This window comes from Heloderma suspectum, chromosome 15, assembly GCF_057233095.1.
Source record: "Heloderma suspectum isolate Gila_16-S chromosome 15, 16-S_ref, whole genome shotgun sequence".
Classification (NCBI taxonomy): Eukaryota; Metazoa; Chordata; class Lepidosauria; order Squamata; family Helodermatidae; genus Heloderma; species Heloderma suspectum.
In genome coordinates, this window is record NC_139472.1 from 3,194,357 (window position 1) to 3,221,897 (window position 27,541).

The 27,541-nt window shown below is 49.4% G+C and overlaps 2 protein-coding genes across 8 annotated transcripts in view; both read right to left on the minus strand.

The window, feature by feature from the left end:
• Window positions 1-16,683, minus strand: LOC146335184 (uncharacterized). Of its 6 annotated transcripts, none has more exons than XM_084821760.1 (5): window positions 5,443-5,942; window positions 4,044-4,147; window positions 1,492-1,578; window positions 887-1,097; window positions 1-655 (listed from the first exon to the last, which is right to left on the minus strand). In XM_084821760.1, exons 2-5 carry the CDS (start codon window positions 4,138-4,140, stop codon window positions 628-630), a joined length of 423 nt encoding a protein of 140 aa, XP_084677886.1. In that variant the 5' UTR covers window positions 4,141-4,147; window positions 5,443-5,942; the 3' UTR covers window positions 1-627. The 6 variants fall into 6 exon arrangements, with proteins under 6 accessions (XP_084677886.1, XP_084677890.1, XP_084677887.1 ...); XM_084821764.1 differs by lacking the exon at window positions 5,443-5,942 and adding an exon at window positions 16,604-16,683 and having other exon boundaries at window positions 2-655; window positions 887-962; XM_084821761.1 differs by lacking the exon at window positions 5,443-5,942 and adding an exon at window positions 16,604-16,683 and having other exon boundaries at window positions 2-655.
• Window positions 15,665-27,541, minus strand: part of EMC1 (ER membrane protein complex subunit 1) — a 26,162-nt gene continuing 14,285 nt past the window's right edge. For both annotated transcript variants that reach the window (XM_084821755.1, XM_084821754.1), the window contains 11 exons: window positions 26,843-26,959; window positions 24,224-24,423; window positions 23,158-23,307; window positions 22,343-22,504; window positions 22,112-22,231; window positions 21,577-21,714; window positions 20,787-20,960; window positions 19,496-19,706; window positions 18,683-18,767; window positions 17,706-17,835; window positions 15,665-16,897 (listed from right to left, as the gene is read on the minus strand). In XM_084821755.1, the coding sequence (XP_084677881.1) occupies window positions 16,718-16,897; window positions 17,706-17,835; window positions 18,683-18,767; window positions 19,496-19,706; window positions 20,787-20,960; window positions 21,577-21,714; window positions 22,112-22,231; window positions 22,343-22,504; window positions 23,158-23,307; window positions 24,224-24,423; window positions 26,843-26,959 (1,667 nt within the window). In that variant the 3' untranslated portion in view covers window positions 15,665-16,717. The remainder of the gene's footprint in view (window positions 16,898-17,705; window positions 17,836-18,682; window positions 18,768-19,495; window positions 19,707-20,786; window positions 20,961-21,576; window positions 21,715-22,111; window positions 22,232-22,342; window positions 22,505-23,157; window positions 23,308-24,223; window positions 24,424-26,842; window positions 26,960-27,541) is intronic.

Below are 27,541 nucleotides of genomic sequence, written 5' to 3' on the forward strand. Positions count from 1 at the left end.
TGTATGTATGGTTCTTTTTATTGCATTGTATTTGATGTTCACTGCCTCGATACTTTGTGAGAAGTGGCATATACATTTGAACAACAAAGAATAAACAAATATGCCCTTAGGTAAGAGTGACACCAAGGTAGCAGTTTATAGAGCTCTTTTCCTTTGTCCTGGAAGACCTGAACTGGAAGCAAAATGTATCATTCATTCATTCACTCACTACATCTCTGTACCGTCCAATAGCCAAAGCTCTCTAGGCAATTCACAAATTTAACTCCACGTTAAAAAGTGGCTGGGTTCGCACGATCAAGGAAGGAAAAGAAGCCACAATGACAACGAACAATAAAATGAACAATACAATGCAAGGAGTAGGCATAGAGGAAAATTCAGAACAGCTGGGAATAGAGGAAAGCCTACTGGTACCAAAAAGATGACAATGTTGGTGCCAGGAACTTCTCCCTGCGGAGAGTGTTCCACAATTGGAGGAGGGCCTCACATGTTGACTGTAGGCTCAAAGCAGCAGGGGCATGCCATCCAGTATTGCAGTCTCCAGCTATGGACTCACAAAGGAAAGTGACCCATTATATACCCTAGAGTATTGAGATGAAGAAGGCCCACCAACCATCATGGGGGAAAAAGTCATCCCTGCAGGCCTCTAATGGGGAACCTGGAACAAAAACCACCCCAGTAGAGAGTCAGCATTTCATTATGTTATATAACAAAGTCAACGATAGTCCACTTTTGAACGATAGTTTCCCAACCTGTTCTCAAGTAACCCCTTTCCCTCTTCAGCCTGGGCATTACTTTCCCAAAGTATTCGCCACTATCGGTCAAAATGACTCTCCCCCATTCTTCAAAACCGCTTCCGAACTGTCCCGTCTTCCCTTCCATGGGTTACCTCTCAAGCATCACCCCGTCTTTTCTGTTGGCTTGACTCCGTCTTCTCCGTGGGCATATTCTGACACTGCTCCTTCCTTGCAATAGAGAAGGTTTGAAAAAAACAGATAGGAAAGGCACACGTTCGAAGTAGCCACTGCAAGCGAAGACATACGCGAGGGTTCTAACCAGAGTGAAGAGACCCACATATGCAGAGGGCGAGGAACTTGGAGCTGAGGCAGAAAGGGACAAAGAGAAAGAGTGGAGAGACAATCAGATTATTTTCAGCAGATGTGTTCAGCCCCCTCCTTAGCAGACACCTCAGACAGAGGAAGAGTAAGCAAGCGATGCAAACTGGAAAGGGTGATCGCCTCCCTCTGCAATGTAGCCCAAGACATCCAAAACATCCACTTGGGCCTGCAGTGGCAACGATGGATCTAAGAGTAACCCCAGAATACGGACCTGGTCTTTCAGATGGAGTGCAACCCCATCCAGAACAGGCAATGGGCCTAGCTCCTGGACTTGGGAACCAATCACCCACAGGGCTTCCTTTTTGCCAGGGTTTAGCTTCAGTTTATTGGCCCACATCCAGCCCAGATGCCAAAAAGAACTGAATGCAGAACTCACCATGCAGATAGATGGCAAAATACATGCCGCAGAACATGCCAGGGACAAAGATCAGGATCAGTGCACAGACTATTTTCCAGATAGCAGCTAAAAGTGAAAGAAAAAACATATTACTTAATATTGGGGCTGTACACCATTTTGGTCCAAAGCCCGAATAACAAAGCAAAGCGGGCTGATTCAGAGGTGCCTCAGCATGATAGTAGGCAGATCAGAACAGCACTGAGGCACCCCAAAGTGAAGCGGGTCACCTGCGAGGCACCTCAGTTTGCCTTGTATATTTGGAGCTCTTCTGGTGTGTTCTGAGCAGCCCGGACACACTGGCTCCAAAATGTATCAACGTATGAAAGATCAGGGAGTGGGGGGGAACAAGAGGAGGAGGAGGGAGTGAACTTGGGTGAATGGCCAAATTAGGACTGAACTTAACCCAGCAGTGTCCAATCAGTGACAGTGGTGGGGGTGGGGGGGAATACTGCATATATTTTGGTGAAAGCCTGCATTTGTTCATTGCCTGAGAGCAAGAGGGTTGTTTGGGTTACAACTGCGTTTGTTTCTTAAGTTGGGGGGGGGGGGTGCATGCAGCTTATTCTTATTCTTTCCTACCCATTCCTTCTCCATTCAACTCTTCTTTCTTATCTAGATCATTAATTGAAAGACAAACATTTTACTGTATTAGTTAGCTTCTCCTTGGCTTGTTCTTTAGCTCCCACCCCCCTTAATTATTGTTAATTGTGAGAGCTGGGTGGTTTGTTTGGCTCCTGAGAAAACCGTGTGTGTTAAGTTTGGTTAGATATTGGGGGGGGGGGTTTTGCAGCTTCTTCTTTCCTACCCATTCCTTCTCCATTCAACTCTCTTTTCTAGATTAATTGAAAAACAAACATTTACTGTATTAGCTTCTCACCAACTGCACATATAAATATAAACTGAATAATGATGTGCACTTGCTACGCTCTCAGTTCCTTCAGTTCAGTTGCATCTTTTTTTAAATTAAAAACTGTCTGAAATTTGGCACGTGTGGTGTGGCTAAAAACACCAATTTATTAAGATATAAAAAACCTATAAAATATTCATTTTGTGTGTGCTGGGGCGGGGGGAAGCACATTACTATAAATACAAACAACTCTGCCAGCCTGCCTGCCAGGTAATGTGTGTATTCAGTCAAAGAGAGCCTGAGCCTGTGATTCTTCTGAATAGGAAGGAAGTACTAGGTGAAAGGGGTTGTTTGCACTTCAAAGAAACCTCCAGCAGAGATTAGGGATAGTGACCTCCTCCACTTCAACACACCTGACCTAACTCATTATCCCTTCTGAATTTAGTTTGACTTTCTGAGAACAGCACATTTCACCTGCACCTAGCATAGAAACTACTGGACCAAACTGACTGACATTTGGCAGGTGGGATCCCCTCCATGGGGGCTGAGAGTTCCCCAAATGTCATGCACTTCTGTGCAAGCAGTGAAAAACTACAGCTCTTTGCTTTGAGAGTTTTTGTAGAAAAACTGACATTTCACCTGCACCTAGCACAAAAACTACTGAGCCAAATTGCCTGAATTTTGGCAGGTGGACACTGGTCCATGGTGGCTGAGAGTTCGCCAGATTTCATGTACGCATCATGAAAATTGAAAAAGGTGTGGCCATTTGTGTTTTCCCATGCAAGTCAATGGGAAAACATCAAAAATGAATGATTCGGATGTCCGAATCTCGCTTCAGATTCAGATCTGAGTCGAAGCGGATGTTGTCTGAATCAGTTTGAAGTGACTGCAAGTCAATGGGAAAACATCAAAAATGAGTGATTCGGATGTCCGAATCTCGCTTCAGATTCAGATCCGAGTTGAAGCCGATGTTGTCTGAATCAGTCTGAAGTGAAGCAGGCCCACTTTGGAAGATCCAGAGCAGCATCCAAAGTGAAACTGGGGGCACAGCCCTACTTAATATAGGTGATATTGGAGTCATTTTGTAAATTCTGATACCCCTGAGCAGGGGTGGGTGGGTGAGAGAGAGAGAGAACATCCCACAGATCTCTGGCACCTTCAATGCCTATTCATTATTGTGGACAAAGGTGTCCTTAGGTTAGAGAAAGATGGAAGTAGTAGTCCAACACATCTGGGGACGCCAGTTTGGGAAAACTGGTGTAGTGGGTGCCAGAAGGTGGTAGCATGTTTGACTGTGTTGATGCCACACACCCACACACATACACACAGAATTTCACCGTCCATCATGGACAGCCCATTTCCTGGACTCTTCCACATACAACAGAAATTAGTCAGTCAAAAACTGGGAAACCACCAAACAATTTGTGAAAAGGGAAGAGGGCAGGGCCATCTGAGGACCCTGGAAAGGGGGGATTTGGCCCAAATGCCTGAGCTTCAATGCCCGTGCCTTAAGCGCTAGCAGTTCGCCGCATCATCGCCCATGGGACAACTGGAGCAGGGCCCCAGTTAAAAGGAGAGACTGCCGCTTGGTTCTTTCGATGTGTGCTCAAGACAGCGCTTCCAGCTCTCCAGGGGACTTCAGCTCCCATCTCCCTGCTTCACAGCAGAGAGGAAATTCTCTTACCACCACGTTCTCCCCTCTCTATTTCTCCAGCAGGGTTTCCATGTCCCTCCTCATTTTGTGCAAATGCCTCCATTTCTGGTGCCACAGAGGATCCCATTCCTTTCCTGCAGAAAAAATGTGATCCTGTTAGCCATGTCTGCAAAGGGTACAATACATGTTCCTTTCTGTGCCCTTTATAGATTTACAAGTGGGACCTGCCACAAAATGTTGCAGTATGTCATGCTCCTGTTAGCACAAGAGGAGCCCTGCTGGCTCAGGCTAAAGGCCTATTGATAAAGGAAGACTGCTGCCTTGGGATCCTTGCAAGAAAGCAGGATATACATACAGTTAATAATTAAAGCCTATCATCTTCTATTCCCCCCACCCAAAGCCCGCTGATCCTTTTAGGAACTAGCGGCTCCTGGGAGGAGCAGGGGTGTAGTGGTGGGGGGCCTCACAGGGACAAAGACTCCGGACTTTTTTAAGAGCCAGGTCTCAGCCAGGTCCCTCCCACTCCCAGCCTACTGCTGTGGGCCAGGCTCTTCCAGCCATCTCCTCCCCTTCCCTGCCGCTGAGCAACGGTGAAGCTTCCATAGAGTATCATATTTTGAAAACCTAAAATGTGGGTGAGTGAGTGAAAGAGATTTTAACACCCCTGCATTTTTTCTTGGACGTCCAATTGAAATACCCCTGCCTTCCTCTCCGCTGCACTGTTTTTGGATCCCAGTTGAAGGCTGTGTATCTTACAAGGTTGTACAGTCGTAGAAGGAGCGTGGCTGACTGTCACGAAGGGCCCCTGTACTTCTGAATTTGCCACTGCACTACTGGGGAGGAGGGTCCACAGCTCTGGGGCGAGTCAACTGCTTTGCATGCAGAGGGTCCCGGGTTCAATCCCCAAATCTCCAGGTGGGGCTGGAAAAACGCCTGGAGCGCCCCTGCCAGTCAATGACCTGGTTTGCGCCACCAAAGCGGTCCGCCGTGGCTTGCTTGAGCTCAGGGCGTGTGCCGGCAGGTTTAGAATATTTGGACCCGCGGGTGGAGCGGGGCAGGAGGAGTCCTTAGCAGTGCAGATCCGGGGAGGTTTCTTACACAGGCGGCCAAGATCAGCTCCGCACGCGCAGGGAGCGACTCTCGTGGAGATGCACGCCCATGCTCTCGCCGCCGGGGCAGGCAGCTAAAAAAGCACGTGCATGTATGGTCTTCTGCTGCACTCGCACTCAGCCCCGAGTAAGCCCAACCGGGATCTGAGCCAAGCGGAAAGAGGCCCTCCACATTTACGCCCAAGAACACCCAGATAAGCAAAACGAGCAAACAAAAAACCAACGCACCGCCCTCTGAGCGCCGTAGCGCAGACGCTTACTCCAAAGTAACCCCGAGCAGGATCGGCGCCCAGCAGAAAATGACCCAATGAACAAATTACCAAACAAACCAAGAAGACCAGCGAACCCCGCTGAGCGGCGTCGCGCTGACGCCCCCCGGCAAGCCCAGCCGCGATCCGAGCCGAACAGAAAATGACCCGCTGGTGCGCAAGCCCCCTGGGCAGCTGTGCTGCGCCGCGCGCGCTTCCCTTGGCTCGCCTGCGCGGGGCAGAAGCGCCCGGATTCCCTCTGGTCGTTCTCCGTGCAGAGATTAAGGAAGGAAGGAAGGAAGGAAGGAAGGCCGCTCTGCGCGCCCCCACGCTAACGTTGACTCCGAAGTAAGGAAGAGAAGGCGATGTTCTCGCATCGCACTCCGGCCCAGAGCCGGAGGTCCCCCAAAAATCCTGGGCAGACTCCTTTCACAGGAGCGCGCGCAGGCTCGCTCTTCAACACGCTCCCCAGCGCGCAAGCGGGCGGGCAGGCAGGACGGAGGGGATGTGGCGCAAAGGCGGCGGGGGGGCCCTGAGCGGCGCGGCCCGAGCGCTCCTGCCCCGGGAAAGGCAGCATCCGGGGGGGCGGGGCGGCTCCTCTTGGGTAATGAGCGACCGGCCCTGACCAGAAAAGCGCCGCCACACGCAGCAGCCCGGATCGGGACGCGCCTACTCCTGAGTAAGCCCAACTGGGATGGAACTTAGGGAGAAGGCTGCCAATGAACACCGTCTCACTTCCCCCCAAATGATCCGAGATGAGCAGAAACACCCCCCATACCTGTACCTGGAGGGGCTGCCCCTCTAAATTTGTTCTGCCCCCCTAATTTTTTTTACAAACAATTAAAAAACAGTTTACAATTTTGTCTTTAAAAGGCCTGCTATCCAGATGAACTGCCCCCTACTTTTTTTTACAGCCCCCTCAAAACTTTTAGGTTGGCTACAGGCCTGAAACCGTGAAGGGACACCCAAGACGGGAAGGTCATGGCAGAGAGGTCAGGCTAAATACAAACCTGGGGAAGGAAATGGCAACCCATCCCAGTATTCTTGCCATGAAAACTAAATGGATCAATACAACCAGAGATATGTCAGTATACCATCGGAAGATGCGACTCCCAGGTCGGAAGATGGTCAAAAAGCTACTGGGGAGGAACTGAGGATAAGTTCCACTAGCCCCAGATGTGATGACGCAGCTAGCTCAAAGCCGAAAGGACGGCTAGCAGCTGATGGTAAACGACAAATCCGATGTTCTAAAGATCAACACACCATTGGAAACTGGAATGTAAGATCTATGAGCCAGGGCAAATTGGATGTGGTTACTGGGGAGAGGTCAAGATTAAATACAGACATTTTGGGTGTCAGTGAACTGAAATGGACTGGAATGGGCCACTTCACATCAAATGACCACCAGATCTACTACTGTGGACAAGAGGACCACAGAAGAAATGGAGTAGCCTTCATAATTAATAATAAAGTGGCTAAGGCAGTGCTTGGATACAATCCAAAAAATGACAGAATGATCTCAATTCAAATTCAGGGTAAGCCATTTAACATCACAGTGATCCAAATATACATCCCAACCACAGATGCTGAAGAAGCAAAAGTAGATCAGTTCTATGAGGATCTGCAGCATCTACTGGATAGTACGCCAAAAAAAGATGTTGTTTTCATTACAGGAGACTGGAATGCTAAGGTGGGTAGTCAAACGACACCTGGAATTACAGGCAAGCATGGTCTGGGAGAACAAAATGAAGCAGGACATAGGCTGATAGAATTTTGCCAAGACACCTCACTGTGCATAACAAACACTCTCTTCCAACAACCTAAGAGACGACTTTATACATGGACTTCACCAGACAGTCGACACCGAAATCAGATTGACTACATCCTTTGTAGCCAAAGGTGGCGGACATCTATGCAGTTGGTAAAAACAAGACCTGGAGCTGATTGTAGTTCAGATCACGAACTTCTTATTGCACCATTTAGAATCAGACTAAAGAGAATAGGGAAGACCCACAGATCAGTTAGATATGAGCTCACGAATATTCCTAATGAATATGCAGTGGAGGTGAAGAATAGATTTAAGGGACTAGATTTAGTAGATAGGGTCCCGGAAGAACTATGGACAGAAGTTCGCAACATTGTTCAGGAGGCGGCAACAAAAAACGTCCCAAAGAAAAAGAAAACCCAGAAGGCAAGATGGCTGTCTGCTGAGACTCTGGAAGCAGCCCAAGAAAGAAGGGAAGCAAAAGGCAACAGTGATAGGGGGAGATATGCCCAATTAAATGCAAAATTCCAGAGGTTAGCCAGTAGAGATAAGGAATTATTTTTAAACAAGCAATGCGAGGAAGCGGAAGAAGGTAATAGAATAGGAAGGACAAGAGACCACTTCCAGAAAATTAGAAACGTCGGAGGTAAATTCCAGGCAAAAATGGGTATGATCAAAAACAAAGATGGCAAGGACCTAACACAAGCAGAAGAGATCAAGAAAAGGTGGCAAGAATATACAGAAGATCTGTATAGGAAGGATAATAATATCGGGGATAGATTTGATGGTGTGGTCAGTGAGCTAGAGCCAGACATCCTGAAGAGTGAGGTTGAATGGACCTTAAGAAGCATTGCTAATAACAAGGCAGCAGGAGATGACGGTATCCCAGCTGAACTGTTTAAAATCTTGCAAGATGATGCTGTCAAGGTGAAGCATGCCATATGCCAGCAAATTTGGAAAACACAAGAATGGGCAACAGATTGGAAAAAATCAGCTTATATCCCCATACCAAAAAAGGGAAGCACCAAAGAATGTTCAAACTATTGAACAATGGCACTTATTTCACATGCCAGTAAGGTAATGCTCAAGATCTTGCAAGGTAGACTCCAGCAATTCATGGAACAAGAATTGCCAGATGTACAAGCTGGGTTTAGAAAAGGCAGAGGAACTAGAGACCAAATTGCCAATATCTGCTGGATAATGGAGAAAGCCAGGGAGTTTCAGAAAAACACCTATTTCTGTTTTATTGACTATTCTAAAACCTTTGATTGTGTGGATCATAACAAATTGTGGCAAGTTCTTGGTGGTATGGGGATACCAAGTCATCTTGTCTGCCTCCTGAGGAATCTGTATAATGACCAAGTAGCAACGGTAAGAACAGACCACGGATCAACGGACTGGTTTAAGATTGGGGAAGGAGTACGGCAGGGTTGTATACTCTCACCCTACCTATTTCAACCTGTACGCAGAACACATCATGTGACATGCTGGGCTTGATGAAGCCAAGGCTGGAGTTAAAATCGCTGGAAGAAACATTAACTATCTCAGATATGCAGATGATACCACTTTGATGGCTGAAAGCGAGGAGGAGCTGAGGAACCTCATGACGAAGGTGAAAGAAGAAAGTGCAAAAGCTGGGTTGCAGTTAAACCTCAAAAAAACCAAGATTATGGCAACCAGCTTGACTGATAACTGGCAAATAGAGGGAGAAAACATGGAGGCAGTGACAGACTTTGTCTTTCTAGGTGCAAAGATTACTGCAGACGCTGCTGCAGCCAGGAAATCAAAAGACGTTTACTTCTTGGGAGGAGAGCAATGACAAATCTTGATAAAATAGTGAAGAGCAGAGACATCACACTGACAACAAAGGTCCGCATAGTTCAAGCAATGGTATTCCCCATAGTAACCTATGGCTGCAAGAGCTGGACCATAAGGAAGGCTGAGCGAAGGAAGATAGATGCTTTTGAACTGTGGTGCTGGAGGAAAATTCTGAGAGTGCCATGGACTGCAAGAAGATCAAACCAGTCCATACTCCAGGAAAGAAAGCCAGACTGCTCACTTGAGGGGATGATATGAAAGGCAAAACTGAAGTACTTTGGCCACATCATGAGAAGACAGGATACCCTGGAGAAGATGCTGATGCTAGGGGAAGTGGAAGGCAAAAGGAAGAGGGGCCGACGGGCCGACCAAGGGCAAGGTGGATGGATGATATTCTGGAGGTGACAGACTCGACCTTGGGGAAGCTGGGTGTGGCGATGGCCAACAGAAAGCTCTGGTGTGGGCTGGTCCATGAAGTCACGAAGAGTCGGAAGCGACTGACTGAATAAACAACAACAACACAGGCCTGACCCCCCCCCACCCCAAACACAATCCTCTGAATGCTGTCACACTGACACTTACTCCTGAGTAAGCCCAACCGGTAACAGAGCCAAGCGGAAAAGGACCGAATGAACACCATCTCCCTTCCTTCCAAATAAGCCAAGATGACCCGCCCCCCCCCCCATCCTTTGGGCCCCACTGCACTCACTACCCCACCCCTCTGCTCAGTTGCTGGACCTGGCGGGTTCCATTGCCAGCAGGTGTGTGTGTCTCTCTCCCCACCCAGAGACCTGGTAGGGTTCGCGTCAGGTCCACCCGCCCTATACTCCCGAATAAGCCCCACCAGGTTCGGGCTGAGTGGGGAATGACCCAATGAAGACCATCTCCCTTCCTTCCGAATAAACCGCGGTGGGCAAAAAGAAGTGGCAAAGAAAAGGCAGAGGTGCTCAATTCCTACTTTGGCTCACTCTTCTCCCAAAAGAGGGTCTATGACCCCCTGGCAAAGGCAAAGTACAGGCTGAAGGGGCAGGATTGCAGCTTGAGATCGATAGGCATCTGGTCAAGGAACACCTAATGACTTTGAATGAGTTCAAACCTCCAGGGCCAGATGAACTGCATCCTAGAGTAATAAAGGAACTGGCAGAAGAACTCTCAGAATTGCTGTCTATTCTCTTTGAGAAATCATGGAGGACGGGGGAAGTGCCAGATGACTGGAGGAGGGCTAATGTTGTCCCTATCTTCAAAAAGGGTAAAAAGGAGGAACCTGGGAACTACAGACCACTCAGTCTGACATCCATCCCTGGGAAAAGTCTGGAGCAGATGATAAAGGAATCCATCTGGAAGCACCTTGACAACAATGCCGTGATTACTCGAAGCCAACATGGATTTGTCAAAAACAAGTCCTGCCAGACAAATCTGATCTCATTTTTTGATCAAGTCACCTCCCTTGTAGACCGTGGGAATGCTGTAGACATCATATACCTCGACTTCAGCAAAGCTTTCGACAAAGTGCCCCATGATATCCTGATGAGCAAACTAGCTCAAAGCGGGTTAGATGAAACAACGATCCAGTGGATCCACAGTTGGCTACAGAATTGGACTCAAAGAGCGCTTATCAATGGGACCTTCTCAAACTGGGGAGAGGTAACGAGTGGGGTACCGCAGGGCTCAGTCCTGGGCCCAGTGCTCTTCAACATTTTTATTAATGACTTGGAGGAGGAGGTGCAGGGAATGCTGATCAGATTTGCAGATGACACAAAATTGGGCGGGATAGCTAATACTTTGGAAGACAGAAACAGAATTCAAAGTGATCTGGATAGACTGGAGCGCTGTGCAGAAAACAACAGAATGAAATTTAATAGGGATAAATGCCAAGTTCTGCACTAGGAAAAAGAAACCAAATGCACAGTTACAAGATGGGGGATATGTGGCTCAACCACACTACAAGCGGGAAGGATCTTGGAATTGTTGTTGATCACAAGCTGAATATGAGCCAACAATGTGATGTGGCTGCAAAAAAGGCAAATGCTATTTTGGGCTGCATTAATAGAAGCATAGCTTCCAAATCCCGGGAAGTACTAGTTCCCCTCTACTCAGCACTGGTTAGGCCTCATCTGGAGTACTGTGTCCAGTTCTGGGCACCACACTTTTAAGAAGGATGCAGACAAACTGGAGAGGGTTCAGAGGAGGGCAACAAAGATGATCAGGGGACTGGAAACAAAGCCCTATGAAGAGAGACTGGAAGAACTGGGCATGTTTAGCCTTGAGAAGAGAAGACTGAGGGGAGATATGATAGCACTCTTCACGTACTTGAAAGGTTGTCACAGAGAAGAAGGCCAGGATCTCTTCTTGATCATCCCAGAATGCAGGACACGGAATAATGGGCTCAAGTTACAGGAAGCCAGATTCCGGCTGAACATCAGGAAAAACTTCCTGACTGTAAGAGCAATACGACAATGGAACCAATTACCTGGGGAGGCGGTGGGCTCTCCCACACTGGAGGCCTTCAAGACGAGGCTGGACAGCCATTTGTCAGGGATGCTCTGACTTGGATTCCTGCATTGAGCAGGGGGTTGGACGCGATGGCCTTGTAGGCCCCTTCCAACCCTACAATTCTATGATTCTATGAAGTTACCCTTGTAGCCCCACTACACTGACACTTACTCCTGAGTAAGCCCAGCTGAGCGCAAGATGACCCTCTGAGCACCTCCGCACTTACTGCCCCATGCCTCCGCTCAGCTGCTGTCTCCCCGGGGCTGCCTTTCTTTTCCCAGCTGCAGACAGAACCGCCAAACCCTTCTTTCTGCCCACGGAACTGTTCTCTCTGATTCAACGACCCTTCGTTCCACCCTCCGTGAGGCTAGCTGGGTTGAGAAACGCGGAGGGAGAGGAACCCCGCCTTTGGAGGGGGCCGCCGTTGTGTTGGTGGGGGTGTTCCGGCAGCTTTCGTTTTGATGGGCCTCCCATCATGTGCCACAGCGTTGACTCTCTTGACCTATGTGAATCTTCGTGTGAGAAGCACAGAACATAACGTTTGAAAGGGGACACCCCCAAATCCACCGTTCAGTCAGACAGCACATCTCCCTCCACGGGAAAATAGGCATTCTCGGCAGGGATCCTCACGCTTTTTACAAGAAACATACCCCAAACACCATCATATCACAGAGCACATTTGCGGATCAAACCCCAAATCTATTTTACCAATTTCCACCTGTAGCATTTTCTTCATAAGGCACCGCTTAATTAGCTGGACCACTTTTTGCCACATAATTGAAGGCAGTTATTTTTCTTTTTTAAAAAAAATCTGCCTTCAGGAGTCTCATTCCCCATGATCCGCCATGAACAAGCCATGCGCCAAATTGTTACTTTGTGCCCTCCCCACATGCATCCTGATTCCCTCCAGCACTGCAGATGTCTGAATCGGTACAATCTAGAAGCTGGAAATCCAGTTCATCCTGTGGTCTCAGTTGTGGTTTGCAGGCAAACTTTTGGTCTGTACAAGATGCTGCGACATCCTGGCAGATTCTGCTTTGGTGCTAGAGCAGCCTTTCCAACGCTGTGGCAGAAATTTTGGACATTGTGGGGCTGTGAATTTTCTGCTCAGAAGATTTGCAGGGGTGGGCAGAAAGCAGATCTCCAGATGTTTGGGACATCAGCTCCCAGAAGCCCCTGCCAGCATGGCCAATGCTCCGGAATGCTGGGAGTTGCAGTCCAAAGCACCTGAGATCCACTCTCTGTCCAGCCCTGGATTAGAGGACATCTCATACAGTGCCCAGTCAGTTCCCTTGGAGTGCTAGCCAGGCCACTAGCGTTGCCTCGTAGTCCTCCTAAGGCACCTCCAGGAATGTCCCCAACACTATGCCCAGGAAAAGTGTATGTGTGTGTGGGGGGGGAGACCTCTTACTCCCTGCAATGGGCTGCAAAGAAATCCGGAGGCTGACTGGCTTTCTGGTGAGGTCCCGTGCTGCTTTCCTCCTCCTCCTCCTTGTAAATTTGGTAGTTTAACCTCAGAACCTGCACCAAATGGGTCCGAAGCATCCCAGTGGGTAACCAAGCAAATCCCAACAGACAAACATCACTACAGACAAAATTGTAAATTGAAATCTATTTCAGGTTTTATTTTATAACTCCTCCTGCCAACTTTCTCCTGTTTATTACTTGCAGTTTAAAGCTAAACTAAAAAAAACTAAACTAAATTAAAACTGAAGTGTTAACTCTCCCATTATTTCCTCGTGTACCTTACTTGAATATATAAAAGTTACGCTAAAGCATTACTAAGTTCTTCTAGACATGTGAATAACAGAGGTTTCCTGGGCTTTGCGCCGTGGCTGCGCCCACGAGTGGCGGATCCGTGATCTTTCTGCTTCAGTCCATGGAAGCAGATGTGCGCTGTGATTGGTGGTTTGTGGGTTTAAAAATCGTATGAAATCATGGGGATCCCTTTTTGATTTCATGGATCCTCGTTTTACCCAGTCCCAAAAATGTTTGAAGTGCCTCAGCATAGGAAATGAGTGGAAACCATGCTTTCAGAACATCACTGTTCTGTTTCGGAATTGGTCCTTGCCTGTTTTCTGCCAGTGCATGGAATGGACTAGCAGAATGGACCACACTCCTGTCTTTGCAGTGAAGGTTTTCTCGGGGGGGGGGGGGGGGGGGCTTCCCTAGCATGCCAATGAGAGAGCGGCCCAAGGGCATCCCCCTCACTCATTGGCAGTCCGGACACTGAGGCACTCCGTAGGAGCCGGTGTAAAGCGGGCATTTCTCTGGGTCTGCAGCAGCAGGTCTACACCTCTCAGGGGGCACTGCGAAGAGGCCCTTCTCCCCACGCGAGCGTGTGGGGGGCTGAGCTTCTACGGGCCCCTCCTCTACTCAGCCTGCCGCCAGCGCTGCTCCCTGCCCGGGGAGCAAGGCACTAGTCCTCTTGACTCTCCAGGCAATGCAGCGTGCGCTTGCTGGGAGGGAGGGGAGCGGCTGGAAGGGGGGGGAATGCGCTTGGGGGAAAGGAGTGTGCCCGAGGGTGCGGGCAGGGAGAGGGGGAAAGCAGCATGGGACCCCTGGTAACATCACCAGAAAGCCAGTGAGTGCTCCGGAATTTTTTTGGATCCCGCTGCAAGGAGAGAGAAGGGCCCCCCCACACACTTTTCCTCTCTTTTTTCTTTTTCCTGGGCATAGTGTCAGGCATGTCCATGGGGCACTTTAGTGGGAGTGCGAGGCAACCCTACAGGCCTGGCTAGTTCTCCAAGGGAACTGACTGGCCACCGTATGAGATATCCTCTAATCCAGGGCTGGGCAGAGAGTAGATCTTAGATGCTTTGGACTTCAACTCCCAGCATTCTGGAGCATTGGCCATGCTGGCAGGGGCTTCTGGGAGCTAACATCCCAAACATCTGGAGATCTGCCTTCTGCCCTCCACTGCAAATCTTCTGAGCAGAAAAGTTCAATGGCTCCACTCTAAGTATGACTCAATCTGGAATCCAGCCTCTTGTTAGCAAAATACCCTCCTCTTAATGAAGTCCTTGGAAATCAAGGTGAGCCTCCCCTGTTCCTGTATGAAAACTTCCACCCAAACCTGGTGGGGCTTATTCGGGAGTAAGTGCAGAGGGGCTTTTTCTGCTCAGCCCAGTCCCGGTTGGGCTGACTCAGGGGTGAGCGTCGTGCTCAGAAACAAGCAGGGAGACAGAGAAAAAGATGTGGTTCAGAAACAAGGAGGGATGAAAACAGGGCCTCCTAAAGAGCCTTCATGGATGTGCCCAACCCTATGTCCAGAAAAAGGAAAAAAGGAAAGGTGGGGGGGCTTCTCTCTCCCTGCAGCGAGATCCCCAAAACCCACAGAGCACATCTGCCTCCATGGACTGAACCATGAAAATCACAGGTCCGTCACTCACTGGCACAGCACAATTCGAGGCATGGATCCTCATGGTTTTTACAAGGAAAGGCCCCCCAGACATCATTATATCGCAGAACACATCCATGCCCAGGGAGTGAGCAACAAAAAACACGGATTTAGGGTTTTGTTCTTTGGCCATGGATGTGACCTGTGATGTAATGGTGAATTTGTGGGAACACTGTTAAATCCAGAGGACACATAAGGAACTGCATCTTGAATGTTTTGGGGGGGCCATCCTGGCTCTGAGAAATATAGGGTTGTTATGGGTACTATGCCACTTGTGCCTCCCAAGGGGGGTTGGCCTCAATGGTCTTATAGGCCCCTTCCAACCCTACTATTCTCTGATTCTATTATATTAATAATCTGCTTGGAGGACTTGCTCTTTCGATGCTGGCTAGTGAAATCTGCTACGTTTGGGCTTAGAATGTGGATATCCGAATTGGTCACTGCCTCATGAAGGAGTGGGGTGGTTCTAGCACTCCTGCATGAGGCCGTAGTGAAACCACAGTTCAAGACCCCAGGTCTACCTCCCTTGGCTATGGAGAATTAACCCTCATCCAACCCATGAAGTCTGAAAGCGCTCTTACTGAACATCATGCCCGTTAATGGAAAAACATCTTACTTCCAGAACTTGATCATGGCATGTTTTATAGAAACCTGATCGGGCAAAGGTGGAAAGGGTTAGCCTCTCCCTTTTACGCCCCCAACAATCCAATGGTGTTCAGTGTCTGCATTTTGGAAGGGGTGGCAAATACCAGAGCTCAGGAGTAAATTTTTAAAAACGGGCACCTGGTTGGCAACACAAAGCAAACTTAACCAAGAAGTTGATTTTTTTTTTATTGTTTTGACTGATCTGGGATGCTTCTGTCCAAGAGTGACTCCACATTCCTCTTGACAAGAGTACAAAACCGTGGCAACACTTTTCCACACTGAGAACTCAAGATTCACAATTTGCCACCCCACCCTGTCTTTAATCAGCCTAACAATAAATGATCCCCACATTTCCTTCACGGTGCTGCACTCCGCTGCGTGCAGGAGAGATGTAGGGCCCAAATTCAAATCAACAATAAATTAGTACTGAGGAAGCTCACCATTTTAGATTCCTCATATTAAGCCAACACCAAAGAACCAACATACCCACACACAAAAAGACTTGGAAAACACACAACACAGGTTTCATTCAGAACTTCAAACGCATGTTTTTTGGACTAGCTCCAAGTTCTCCCATTAATCCAAATATGGGATATGTTTTTAAGCCAAGGCTTGCAGGAGAGAAAAACTATCACAGGAAAGATCCAAATAATGAAGTCTGTGCCACTGGAACGCATGATTACAACGGGGAAAACTTTCAGTGCAGACAAAAGAATACTCGAAGGTACAAGTCGCTTCTTCTCTTCCCCAAGCTATTAAAGAGCAAACTGATGTATTTTGTCTTAATGTTCATTTTCATGAGCATTCATCTCTCAAACTTCCCTACACTTCTTTTTTTCACATATTTATATCGTCTTTGTAAATCAAGGTCCTCCCCCAACTAAAATTTAATTGGAGATAGAGGCAGAGGATTCAGAAATCAACTTACAGAGATGACACATTACACGTTTTTTAAAACAAAGGACCTGTTTCAGTTGAGGGCAGAGTGGATAGTATCACGATCTCGTTTCATAGAATATTTGTATTCCTCAAATTTTCCACAGGAGACTCGAGCACAGCAGACTTTTCCAGCAGACAAGACAGCCAAAAAAACAAAAGAAAGAACCCCGTACCCTGCAGTTCTCTCTTCCACCAGAGGGCAACCAGGAGCGCGTATTTAACCGCCAACGTGGCCAGAACGTCTGTGGCTGGTCTTTGGCTATCCGGACTGGTCTCTGTGTCTCCTGTTACCGCCATGCACGGTTGAGCAGCTTCACTTGAGCCAGCCTCTTGGTGATCATGGTGGCAAAGACCAGCCCAAAAAGCACACTGCTGATCAAGACGTAATCGTAGTCATCCTTCAGGACGTCAAACTGCTTGGACGGGTAGACTCGGGTCTGGTAGATGTCCAGTCCGTATGCAACGACCTGAGGAATGGGGGGAATAAAGGGGGGAAGCCAAAAATGGCTGAGTCCTACTTTAAGTAAGTATCTGCACCAACTCAATGTAGAAGGGGTGTGCGTGTGTGTGTGATCAGACCACCTAGTCTATCATTTTGTTTCGTGCAGTGGTCAACCATATGCCTCATGGAAGCCCACTGACATGAAGTCCTCACTTGCTGTTGCTGCCCAGTATCTGGTAATCAAGAGATAGAATGAGCTGGTTCACCCACACAAACCAGAGTCTGGGTTGTCACTGAATCGTGGGCTGTTGTGTTGTGTGAACCCAGCAGTGCTAACAAACCATGGTTTGGTAACTATGAACAACTGAGAGTTCACAAACCAACAAACCACGGTTTCTCTTCTTGGGTTGTTCATGGTTAACAAATCATGGTTTGTTAGCACAGCTGGGTTCACACAACACAACAACCCACGACTCAACAACCCATACTCAACCCGCACACAACCTGTACTCTTGTTTGCCTTGTTGTGTGAACCCAGCCAGTGCCTCTGAACACAGAAGTGCTACTAAGCCAGGGGTAGGCAATTTAGTGCTTGCGGGCACCAACGTGCCCTGGACATCTTTCCTGTCCCCATCCAAGGTGTCCTACCCCTCCCACTTTTTGTTTTAAATTAACACATGTTCTTACCAGCAGCTGGGACTGCTATGAAATGTGTTTCTCTTACTGCTGAAAGCTGTGGGTTCAGAGGGGTTTGTTTAGTGTGGTGGGGCTCAGACCCACCTCTGCCTTGTACTGCACCTTTTGGACAGTTTATTCTTGGACGGGTTACTCACCAGACATGTGGACTCAAGGCCTGACGGGGCAGTGTAAATGCCCCTCATGCGCGAGATTGTCTGGTTGTAGTTGATGAACCTCTCTGCATGGATCTGCACATCGGGGGAATACGGGATCAGGTTTTCTTCCCTGAAAACAGGAGGGCAGGAAATTATAGCAACCGACTCCATCAGGGACCAGCCCACCCACCCCTAGCTCCATTTCTGAACATCTGCTGAGGGACACAGGCACAAACACAGCATCCGTCCCTTCACACTGATGGTGAGCTGGAAATACTGATCCCAGTTGCTTGGCTCTATTGGAGAGAATGACAAGCCAGGCTGTCCGTTGAATGGAGAGTAAAAACAGAGCCTCAGACAACTGGGTTCAAGTCTCTCAGACTGAGAAAATGAAGAGCTAATAGCTCAGTAGGTACAGCCCCTGCTTTGTACATACATACATAGATATATGAATGAGAGAAAATACAGCTTTCTAAAAATTATACATAAACTTCAGCAAAGGCAGACCAGATATCCATATAATTATCTGTTCGCAAGTGGCATCTATATGCCATCTGTTCAAATGTTGAAAGCAAGGTCCTCAATCCATTGCATTAGAGGAGGAGAGCATTTATCCTTCCAGGGTTCTAATGCCAGTCTTTTAGCTGTCAGAATGGAGTGGAGAATCCATCTGCACCAACCGTGCATTAACTTCCAGGAAACAGGTAAATAACCGATATATCCAAATTTATGCAGCTACTTTTTTTTCTTTTCCTCTGTTGTGTTTTGCTTTGTTGTTGTTGTGTTGTTGAAATTTTACAATTAAAAATGAAAATAAAAAAAGAAAGACCCTTCTCTCTGGGCTAGATGGACAAAACTGGCAGCTTTCAATGTTCCTAGATTCCTCTACCAGACTTGTTGGCCTGTTGGCTCAACTTTGCATGAAGCCAATTGCTTCTCCCAAGGTCCGAGATAGATGGACACCCCCGTTTTCTTACCTAGTTTGCTCTGTTGGGATTTCTGGCCGCCGTGGATCCAACAAAGCCTTGGGGAGCGAAAGGATCGCCCCGGAGGGAAGCCCAACTGCATATTTAAGAACAAAACCGAGGGGCGGGGGGAGAATGTATTTCAGAGATCAGCATGCTTCTATGTGTGCAACAGAGATGTCTTAAGGAGAGTATGGGCCAACCAATAACGAAGGGCACTACTTGGGAAGTTTAGTCCAGTGCATTCTAGATGAACCAGGTTCTGCAGCCTGGAGATTCAACACCTGGATCATTTATTTTGCTTCCCTGATTAAGTGTTGCATCATTGGGAGCTTTTAGATAAAGAAAGGGGAACTCTGGGAGTGGCGGAAAAAGGGATGGAGTGGCGGTTCAGGAGCTGTGCATCACAAGCATGAGGACTAGAAGACTGCCAAAAGGCAAAAAGGCCAAACTGAGGGCAAGCATTACATCAGACACACAACATCCTGGCTCATTTTATGAGGGGGGGCGATGAGTGGGTTTAGGCAGAATGGCATGGAGATTCAGAAGTCTTGCACTGCAAGCATGAGGACTACAGAGTTGGAGGAAGGCCAACTGGAGGGCTTCCAGCGCATCAGACACACAGTATCCTGCATCATTCTACAGAGGCAAGAAAAAACCTGGCTTGAGGAAAGTGCCTCCCAGGCAAGCTGTGAGAAGCACCTTTTTCAACAGAACCTGCCTCCTAGTGGTTGGAAGACAGATCACCTAACATCTGGGAACTTTTGTGGCTTTGCTGAAGCCTTCAACACGATCCGGCCCCCCTTTTCTGGCCCATTCCTTAACTCAGCAAGTGGCGGCTGGTGATGCCTCGTTCCGTGATGGTGACCTCCATGGCGCTGATGGCCGAGGGGAAGATGTAAGACTGCTGGAGGACCTGTGGCAACAGCGGCCGGTCGAGGGAGCTGAAGGCCGTGGCGTTGTACTGCTCTGTCCCCTCGTACAGCTCCAGCACGGTGAACTCATTGCGGCGGGCCTTGGCATTCCAGTACTGGTACTGCAATGGGGAGAGGGGAATGCCTCTTAGAGAGGGGAGCTCAGGGGTTATGCCCACAACCGTAATTGGAAGTAAAGACAGATCTTTTGGTTTTTAAGCAGTGAAGGCTGGTGGCTCCGTTGTCACAGAATCATAGAATAGTAGGGTTAGAAGGGGCCTACAAGGCCATCGAGTCCAGCCCCCTGCTCAATGCAGGAATCCAAGTCAGAGCATCCCTGATAGATGGCTGTCCAGCCTCCTCTTGAATGGGGCAATGAATCCACCCTGGGTTTCAGTCAGAACCAGTCAGAACTCTAAACGGTTCTTCGCACCTTGGATAGCTCATTTAGCATTCTGGCTGAAACCCAGAGAGGATTTACAGCCCCACTGACATCAGAGCTGGCCACCTCCACTGAAAAGATACAGTGGAGACCTGAGAGCAACACCACAGCTGATCTCTTATGGATGGAAGGAAAGGGGATGAGAGGGAAAGAAGAGAGCCTTTAAAAAAAAAAAAAGCACGTGCACTGAGATTAAAGAAGGAAAAAGAAGCAGAAGGAGGAAGGAAACAGATCAAAGCGATGAGAAACAGAGTGGTAAAGATAATCCCCAAAGGTCAAAGGCTAGAGAGCAAAGAGAAGGTCTGTCCCAGCTACAGCATCCCAGCGTGCACTGAAGATCAATAACCCCTGCCTTTCCTGGGCAGGGCAAGGAGATTCCCCCTCCCTCAAGTGCCTTCAGACATCAACTAGAGAATGCACATGCAACACCATGAACAATCGGAGACTGTAGATGATACTGGGATTCTTCCAGGGGGGATTCCTCTAGGGGGCAGGGCTTGCCCTCCAAGCCCCTTGGAGGAATCCAAGGAGGTTCTGCGGGCCGGATAGGGAATCCCCACCCACAGAGGTTCCCCATCCCTGGTGGATGGGCCGAGCAAAATCCCCACCTCCTCGGCCCTGCGCACCCCCGTCTCAATAACCCAGGCTGCAGCACCCAAGGTAAGGCCTTTCTCCTTCCCCACCTCCTCTGCAATGGTCTTATGAGGGCTGGCAACTGTCAAGCGGCCACAGATGCTGGCAGGGCGCAATCTCTCCTTACCACCACCCAGTTCTCCGAATGGACGATGTGCACCGGCCCCTTGGCCTTCTTCTGCACCGAGGAGTGGATGATCCGGCCGGTGACGCCGTCGATCAAGTAGATGCCGATGAACGTGCGCTCCTGGTGGGTGTCTGTGCTCTCCGTCACCACCGCCAGCAGGTTTGGGTTCAGCGACTGCAAGGAGTCAAAGGTTGCAACTTAAACAGGTCCCATCAGCCAGCGGATTCCCTCTCCCACTCCCCAGTTCCCTTACCAAGGCCTCGAGGGATTGAGCTTTCAAGAGAGATATGAGAACCGGCAAGATATGAAGGGTGGATTTTGTATGGGGTGCAAAACACTGCAGACAGACAACAGCAGATGGACGTCCCTTTCGTGTCTGTGGGCTTCCCAGAGGTATCTGACTGGCCACTAGGGAAAGCAAAGTGCTAAACTAGAAGGACCTTAGGTCTGATCCAGCAGGGCTCAATGCTCTTTTGCCTTTGGCCCTGCCCACCACTGGGATGCAGCCCCCGAGAGCTTCTCCGAAATGGAATGCGGCCCTCAGATAGAAAGAGGTTCTGCATCCCTGCCCTAAAACAAACCCATTCCTGAGTTCTGCCTCTTGGTCACGCCAGCGCATGAGGAAATGTGGGAAGAGTAGAGAGGAAATGCTGGGGTGTGACTGGAAATTTGCTGGGAAATTTGAAGGTGCATGATGCAGTCTGGCTGCTGACAGTGGACCACCAGTGCCTGGAGGCCGTTAAAAGTCCCTTGCTGAGCGTTTTTCTGAAAAAGGGCCCTGCTCCCCTACCTTGTAAAGCACACTGCGATCCCCCATCACCCGCCCCTGGGAGTGCACGTGCTCGTTGGCCCGTTTCCCCTTCACGGTCACAATCCGCTGCATGTCGGCAGGGATGCTGATCTCCCAGCTCTCTTCTGTAGTCAGGTCCTGTGATGCGGCCGAGAAACACAGGGTGTGAGATGTCAGGCGGACCCCTAACCAATCCTCCCCAGACTAGGAGCAATTGTTTGGCGAGCCCCTGACCCTGCAGGGTCCTGACACCAAGTCCTTACTGACTGGCAGCCCATTGGCTAGAGGCCAGAAGCTCCCTTCTGCATCTCTGTCCCCCTTGTCTCTTCCAAGGCCTGTCCCCCTCTCCTCTGCTTCCCACTCCCCACCCTGTGGCTCCTGCTTCCATTTGCAGCCTGAGGGCGCCCACTGATGACATCACTTCTGGGTTGTCCAATCCAGGCAAGCTTTTCAGTTAAGCCCCCAGCTAGAACTCCACAACACACACACAGAATATTTTACAATAGACTCGATCGGAGAAAACGGAGCTGTATACCTTTCGCAACCTCCGCCCCATCAACTTGCCCTGTTTGGAGTCCGCTAAATAAAAAGAGACTGAGGGAGCCATTTCTTCCAATTGCCGGAGGACGTTCCTCGTCGCAGGGAACACTGTCACCTAGCAGGAAGTCAAGAGAGAGCAGTTCAAGGCCGCGATCCACGTGGAGTCCTCCCCGCGTCAGGATGCTTTCCACAAGCGGCAACGGGTGCCGCCGAGAGCTGGAGGCACCTTGTACTCATCGTCAATCAGAAGCAGCACTTTGGCGTAGTCCTGGTCCATGATGGGCAGGAGCAGCGACTGGAGGATGGGCCGATCCAACACCGGAGGGGCCACCTGGCTCCACCTCCCAAAGATGGGGTTGAAGACGTAGAGAGAGCTCATGCCCGTCTCCTGGCAAAGCAGACACAGCGGCAGGAAACCCAGGCCTTGTTAGAACGCCTCACATCCCCAAGTTGCTCCTCCCTCCTCCCGTCACTCCTCCCCCACCATACGACCTTGCATTCCCACAAATAACGAAGTCTCTGGCTAGCTTGTATCTAACTAATTAGTCCGCATCTAAAAAAACCCTCCACTCCACAACTGTTACCCTGCCCTATCTCCATCGACCTTAATAGCGCCACCACCCTTCCCCCGCCTTCCTCATCAGACTCTGAATCCGTTCGCATGACTTCTTAGAGGGCTTCTGCAAAGATGCTGAGCCCAGTCTTTACACTTCCTTATATGTTCACTGCTTTCTCCTTGGCCAGATTTCACAATTCACAGGAACTCTCCCATATACAAGCCTGTGCGCGCACAGTGTAACAGCCCCCAATCAGGTGTCCTTCAGAGGTGACGGACTGCAACTCCAACTATTCCCAGGGCTGATGGGAGCGGCTGTTCAAGACATGCTCTGACCGGGATTCCTGCGTTGAGCAGGGGGTTGGACTCGATGGCCTTGTAGGCCCCTTCCAGCCCTACTATTCTATGATTCTACATCTGGAAGGCAGCCAGTGGGGGAAGGCAGCATTGTGATGCCAAACAGTGACAGACGCAGGCCCCCATACCTTGTCCTTGACCAGCAGGGTGCACTGGGGAGGGTGAGGGAAGTGGGCGGTTGTCCTCTGGACCATCAGCTTGAAGGAGGAGCCGGGCCTCACGTCCTGGAGGTGCTGCTTCCACAGGATTGTCCCAGAGCTGCTTTCAATGCCAAAGAGCTGGAAAGGCACAACGATCAGATGGACGCCAGTCACATGGGTCCTGGATGCAGGAAGCTGCCCTTATACCCCTGAGTCAGAGCCCTGGTGCATCTAGCTCAGAGGTGGGGGAATGTGTCCCCCCCACCTTCGCAACCATGTTGGCAGACTGCAACTCCTATCAGCCCTAGCCAGCATCGCCAATGCCAAGGGATGATGGGAGTTGCAGTCCCAACAAGTTCTGGAGGGCTACACTTTCCCTGTCCCTGATCTAGCACAAGATGGTCAGCACTGACTGGCAGCAATGGCTCTCCAGGATTTCAGGCAGGATTTTTTCCAGCCTCACCTGGAGATGGCAAAGTTCTAACCTGGGACCTTCTGTGTGCAAAGCAGGGGCTCTACCACTTCCCTACAGTCTTTCCCCTAAAATAAAGCAAGATTCCAGTCCTCATGGTTGTGAATAAAGGGCTGCATTAAATAGCAACAGAAGAAGGTGCCTTAACCTGAGTCAGACCCTTGATCCATCCAGCCCAGTATTGTTGACACTGACTGGCAGCAGCAGCTCTCCAGGCAGGAAGTTTTCTAGCCCTACCTGTAGATGTCGGGAGTCGAACCTGGGACCGTCGGGATGCAAAGCAGGGCCTCTGCCACTGAACTATAGCCCTTCCATCCCTTTGGGCTCATCCAGCAGGGCTCTTACGCTCACTAGCCACTACAATCAGGACTGGAACCTCCACAGACCAAGGTAGTGCAGCTGTGAATCCCTGTCGCTAGGGACAAACAGGGGAGCTCGGCTGCCTTCGTGCCCTGCTTGAGGGCCTCCCAGAGACATCTGGCGGGCTGCTGCTGGAAAGAGGACACGCCCGGCCCTTAGTCTGATGCCGCAGAGCTTCCCTTCAAAAGTGTTTTCTGTAGGCGGGGCTGCCGCTCTCCTCACCTTCCCAGAGGCCGTGACCACCACGATCATCTTCTGCAGGTTAAACTCGTCCCGGGCCAAGTTGTCGATGTTGACCTCGTTCCTGATCTGGCTCCGGGGCTTGCGGGCGTCGTAGAAGGTCTTCCACAGGTGAGCCGTCCAGGCTTGCAGCAGGATAAGCTGGGAGGACAGGCGCTTGAGCAGCATGCCCAGCAAGCCATCTGCAAAGGGGGAGGGAGAGGGAGGAAGAGGGACCACAGGCAATGGCAGTTAAGCAGAGGTGGACCAACTGGCCGGCCGTGGCAGCCAGCCAAAAATCTGGCCCTGCTGAGCCTTCCCCCAGAAAGAGGCAGGGCTCAGCTGCAGCTCCCTCAAACTGCTCCATGCACTTCCAAGACTCGAGGCGACCGTGTGGGCGAGATCCCTGCCTCCATCCCTTGCTTCTGAGCTGGAAGGGCAGGGAGATCTCCTCAGGCCTTACACAGACGCTCAGAGAGGCTAGGAAAGAGGCAAGGCTTGATTGCCCCCTCCAAGCACCTCCAAAGTCAGTGGGAGTTCTGTGGGATCCCTCACAGAAAGACGGGGATCTCGCCAGAATAAAACAAAATGCCCTTGCCTCTGGCGAGGTTATAAAAAACATAGTTGATTTGTTGTTGTTGTTCAGTCGTTAAGTCGTGTCCAACTCTTCGTGACCCCATGGACCATAGCACGCCAGGCCTTCCCGTCCTCTGCTCTCTCCCGGAGCGTGCTCAAGTTCATGTTCATTGCATCAGTGATGCTATCTAGCCATCTCATCCTCTGCCGTCCCCTTCTCCTTTTGCCTTCGATCTTTCCCAGTATCAGGGTCTTTTCCAGTGAGTTTTCTCTTCGCATTAGGTGGCCAAAATATTTGAGCTTCAGGTTCAGCATCTGTCCTTCCAATGAGCACTCAGGGTTGATTTCCTTTAGGATGGACTGATTTGACCTGAGGGATGCTCTGACTTGGATTCCTGCATTGAGCAGGGGGTTGGACTCGATGGCCTTGTAGACCCCTTCCAACCCTACTATTCTATGATTCTATGATTCTATGACCTCCTTGCCATCCAGGGGACTCGTAAGAGTCTTCTCCAGCACCACAGTTTGAAAGCATTGATTCTTCAGCACTCAGCCTTCCTTATAGTCCAGCTCTCAGTCAGACACGACTTAACGACTGAACAACAACAACAAATCAACTATGATCATAAGAACGTAAGAGCCCTGCTGGATCAGACCAAGGGCCATCTAGTCCAGCTTTCTGTTCACACAGTGGCCAATCAGCTGTCAACCAGGAACCCACAAGCAGAGCAGGAGCACAAGAACACCCTCCTACCCATGTTCCCCAGCAACTGGTGTACATAGGTTTACTGCCTCTGATGCTGGAAGTAGCACAGAGCCATCAAGACTATCAATAGCCTTCTCCTCCAGGAATTTGTCCAACCCTCTTTTAAACCCATCCAAATTGGTGGCCATCACTACATCCTGTGGTAATGAGTTCCATAGTTTAGCTCTGCACTGTGTGAAGAAGTCCTTCCTTTGATCTGTCTTGAATCTCCCACCAATCAGCTTCATAGCATAACCCCAGGTTCTAGTATTGTGAGAGAAGGAGAAAATGTCTCCCTATCCACATTCTCCACACCATGCATAATTTTGTAGACCTCTATCCTGTCTCCCCTTACCCTCCTTTTTTCCAAGCTAAACAATCCCAGCTATTGTATCCTTCTCTCACAGGGGAGATGTTCCAACCCCTTGATCATTTTAGTTGTCCTTTTCTGCACTTTTTCCAGCTCTTAAGTATCTTTTTTTTAGGTGATGACAGACAATTCAATAGGACTAATTTGCCAGAATAAGAATAGCCATTAGGTAAATCCATTGTAAGGAGGGGGAAAGCCACTAAATGGTTGTGGTATGTAGGGAGTTGGGGTGCTGGTTTTGATTTTACTTTTCCCTACTTAACTGTTTAATTGTAACAAGAAGATGCCTGTTAATATTAAGTAACAGTCCTATTTAAAGTTGTCTGTCAGAAGACAACTTCTCACAAGTGTGGTCAGACAAAACGTACTCTGCAGCACAATTAACCATGTGAAGAGTCAGCATTCCAACAGATCTCCCTTTCACTCGCTCACACACCCCTCTCCAGAGCAAAAATCCCAACAGAAGCAAGTGAAACAGACAACAGTTACCTTGAATTGCTGGTTCCCGGGCAGCAAAAAACAAAGCATGAAACAATTCAAATTTACTCTTTGGGGTGAGAACAAAAGCTGAAGAAGAGAACGGACTAATCACAGTTCCCTTACCCACTCACACCCCTGACAGTCTCTGTGCAATGCTCAAAAAGGTTTGTGCACCCCCCCCCCCCCGAGGCACTGGTAATTCACAGAACCAGATAAACGCACAAGGCTCCAAAGGACACACACAGTAGTTTAAAGTTTTTTAACACCACAACATTTCTGGCTATGGACCCACAGTCTCAACTGTCAAACTGTGATGCCCCATTCTCACACGATATTATATGCCACAATAAAATGCAACACCCCCACCTCCCTTCCAATACCAGTGTCAGTTTTTAAGTCTGGGCAGCAGCCATGTCTCCGCCAAACATTTCTCCCAGACCACCGCCATTACCTGCTTTCTTTCCAAATTCGCCCTCCAGCTCCGCCTGGGCACCCGTCAGCGGAAGGTCCACCATCTGCAAACTGACCACTTCAGCCAAGGACTCTTCTCTGCTCCACAGAAACTTTCCTGCCAGGAACGACACACACGGAGAAGGTCAGAAAACAACTTTCCGATTTCCCGTTAGTTTGCGTTGCGCTTTTCCAAGGAACCACAAATGCGGGAAGAGCTGGCGTGTAGCGCAGCGGCTAAGAGACTAAGCGCCGACTCAGGACGTCTCTGGATTGAATCTCGCTACCACTGTGAACTCACTAGGTAGCCCACGGTAAGACACACACTCTCAGCCTCAGGGCCGTATCCAACAGTGTCACTGCTCAAACGCAAACAGCGCCAGCGGAGCTCCACAGCTGTGCATCAGGCTTGTGCAACGCATTCTGCGACTGGTTCCATAACCAGCTGTGCAACTGTAATGCGCAGCTGCTTGCATAAACATAATGTGCAAGCGTCTGTGTCACAGATTACAGGAGCACAATGCACAAATCGGTTGCACAATGCACAAACGTAACCTTAGCTGGATTCTCCTCTTGCGCGTAGTTCAGAACCTAGTTTCTGCTAGTGCAATGTAATTTGTGCTCGCAGCATGACAAATTGGATACTGCCCATTGGATACTGTCTCCCCATCTACAACATGGAGAATAGTACTGACTTAGG

Coding starts and splice junctions, on each gene's coding strand:
- LOC146335184 (XM_084821760.1), bottom strand. CDS start 4,140: ATGGGATCCTCTGTGGCACCAGAAATGGAGGCATTTGCACAAAATGAG. Junction 1,098..1,491: donor TTTTGCCATCTATCTGCATG/GTGAGTTCTGCA, acceptor TTTCTGCCTCAG/CTCCAAGTTCCTCGCCCTCT. Junction 656..886: donor GACGGGGTGATGCTTGAGAG/GTAACCCATGGA, acceptor TTTTTGTTCCAG/GTTCCCCATTAGAGGCCTGC.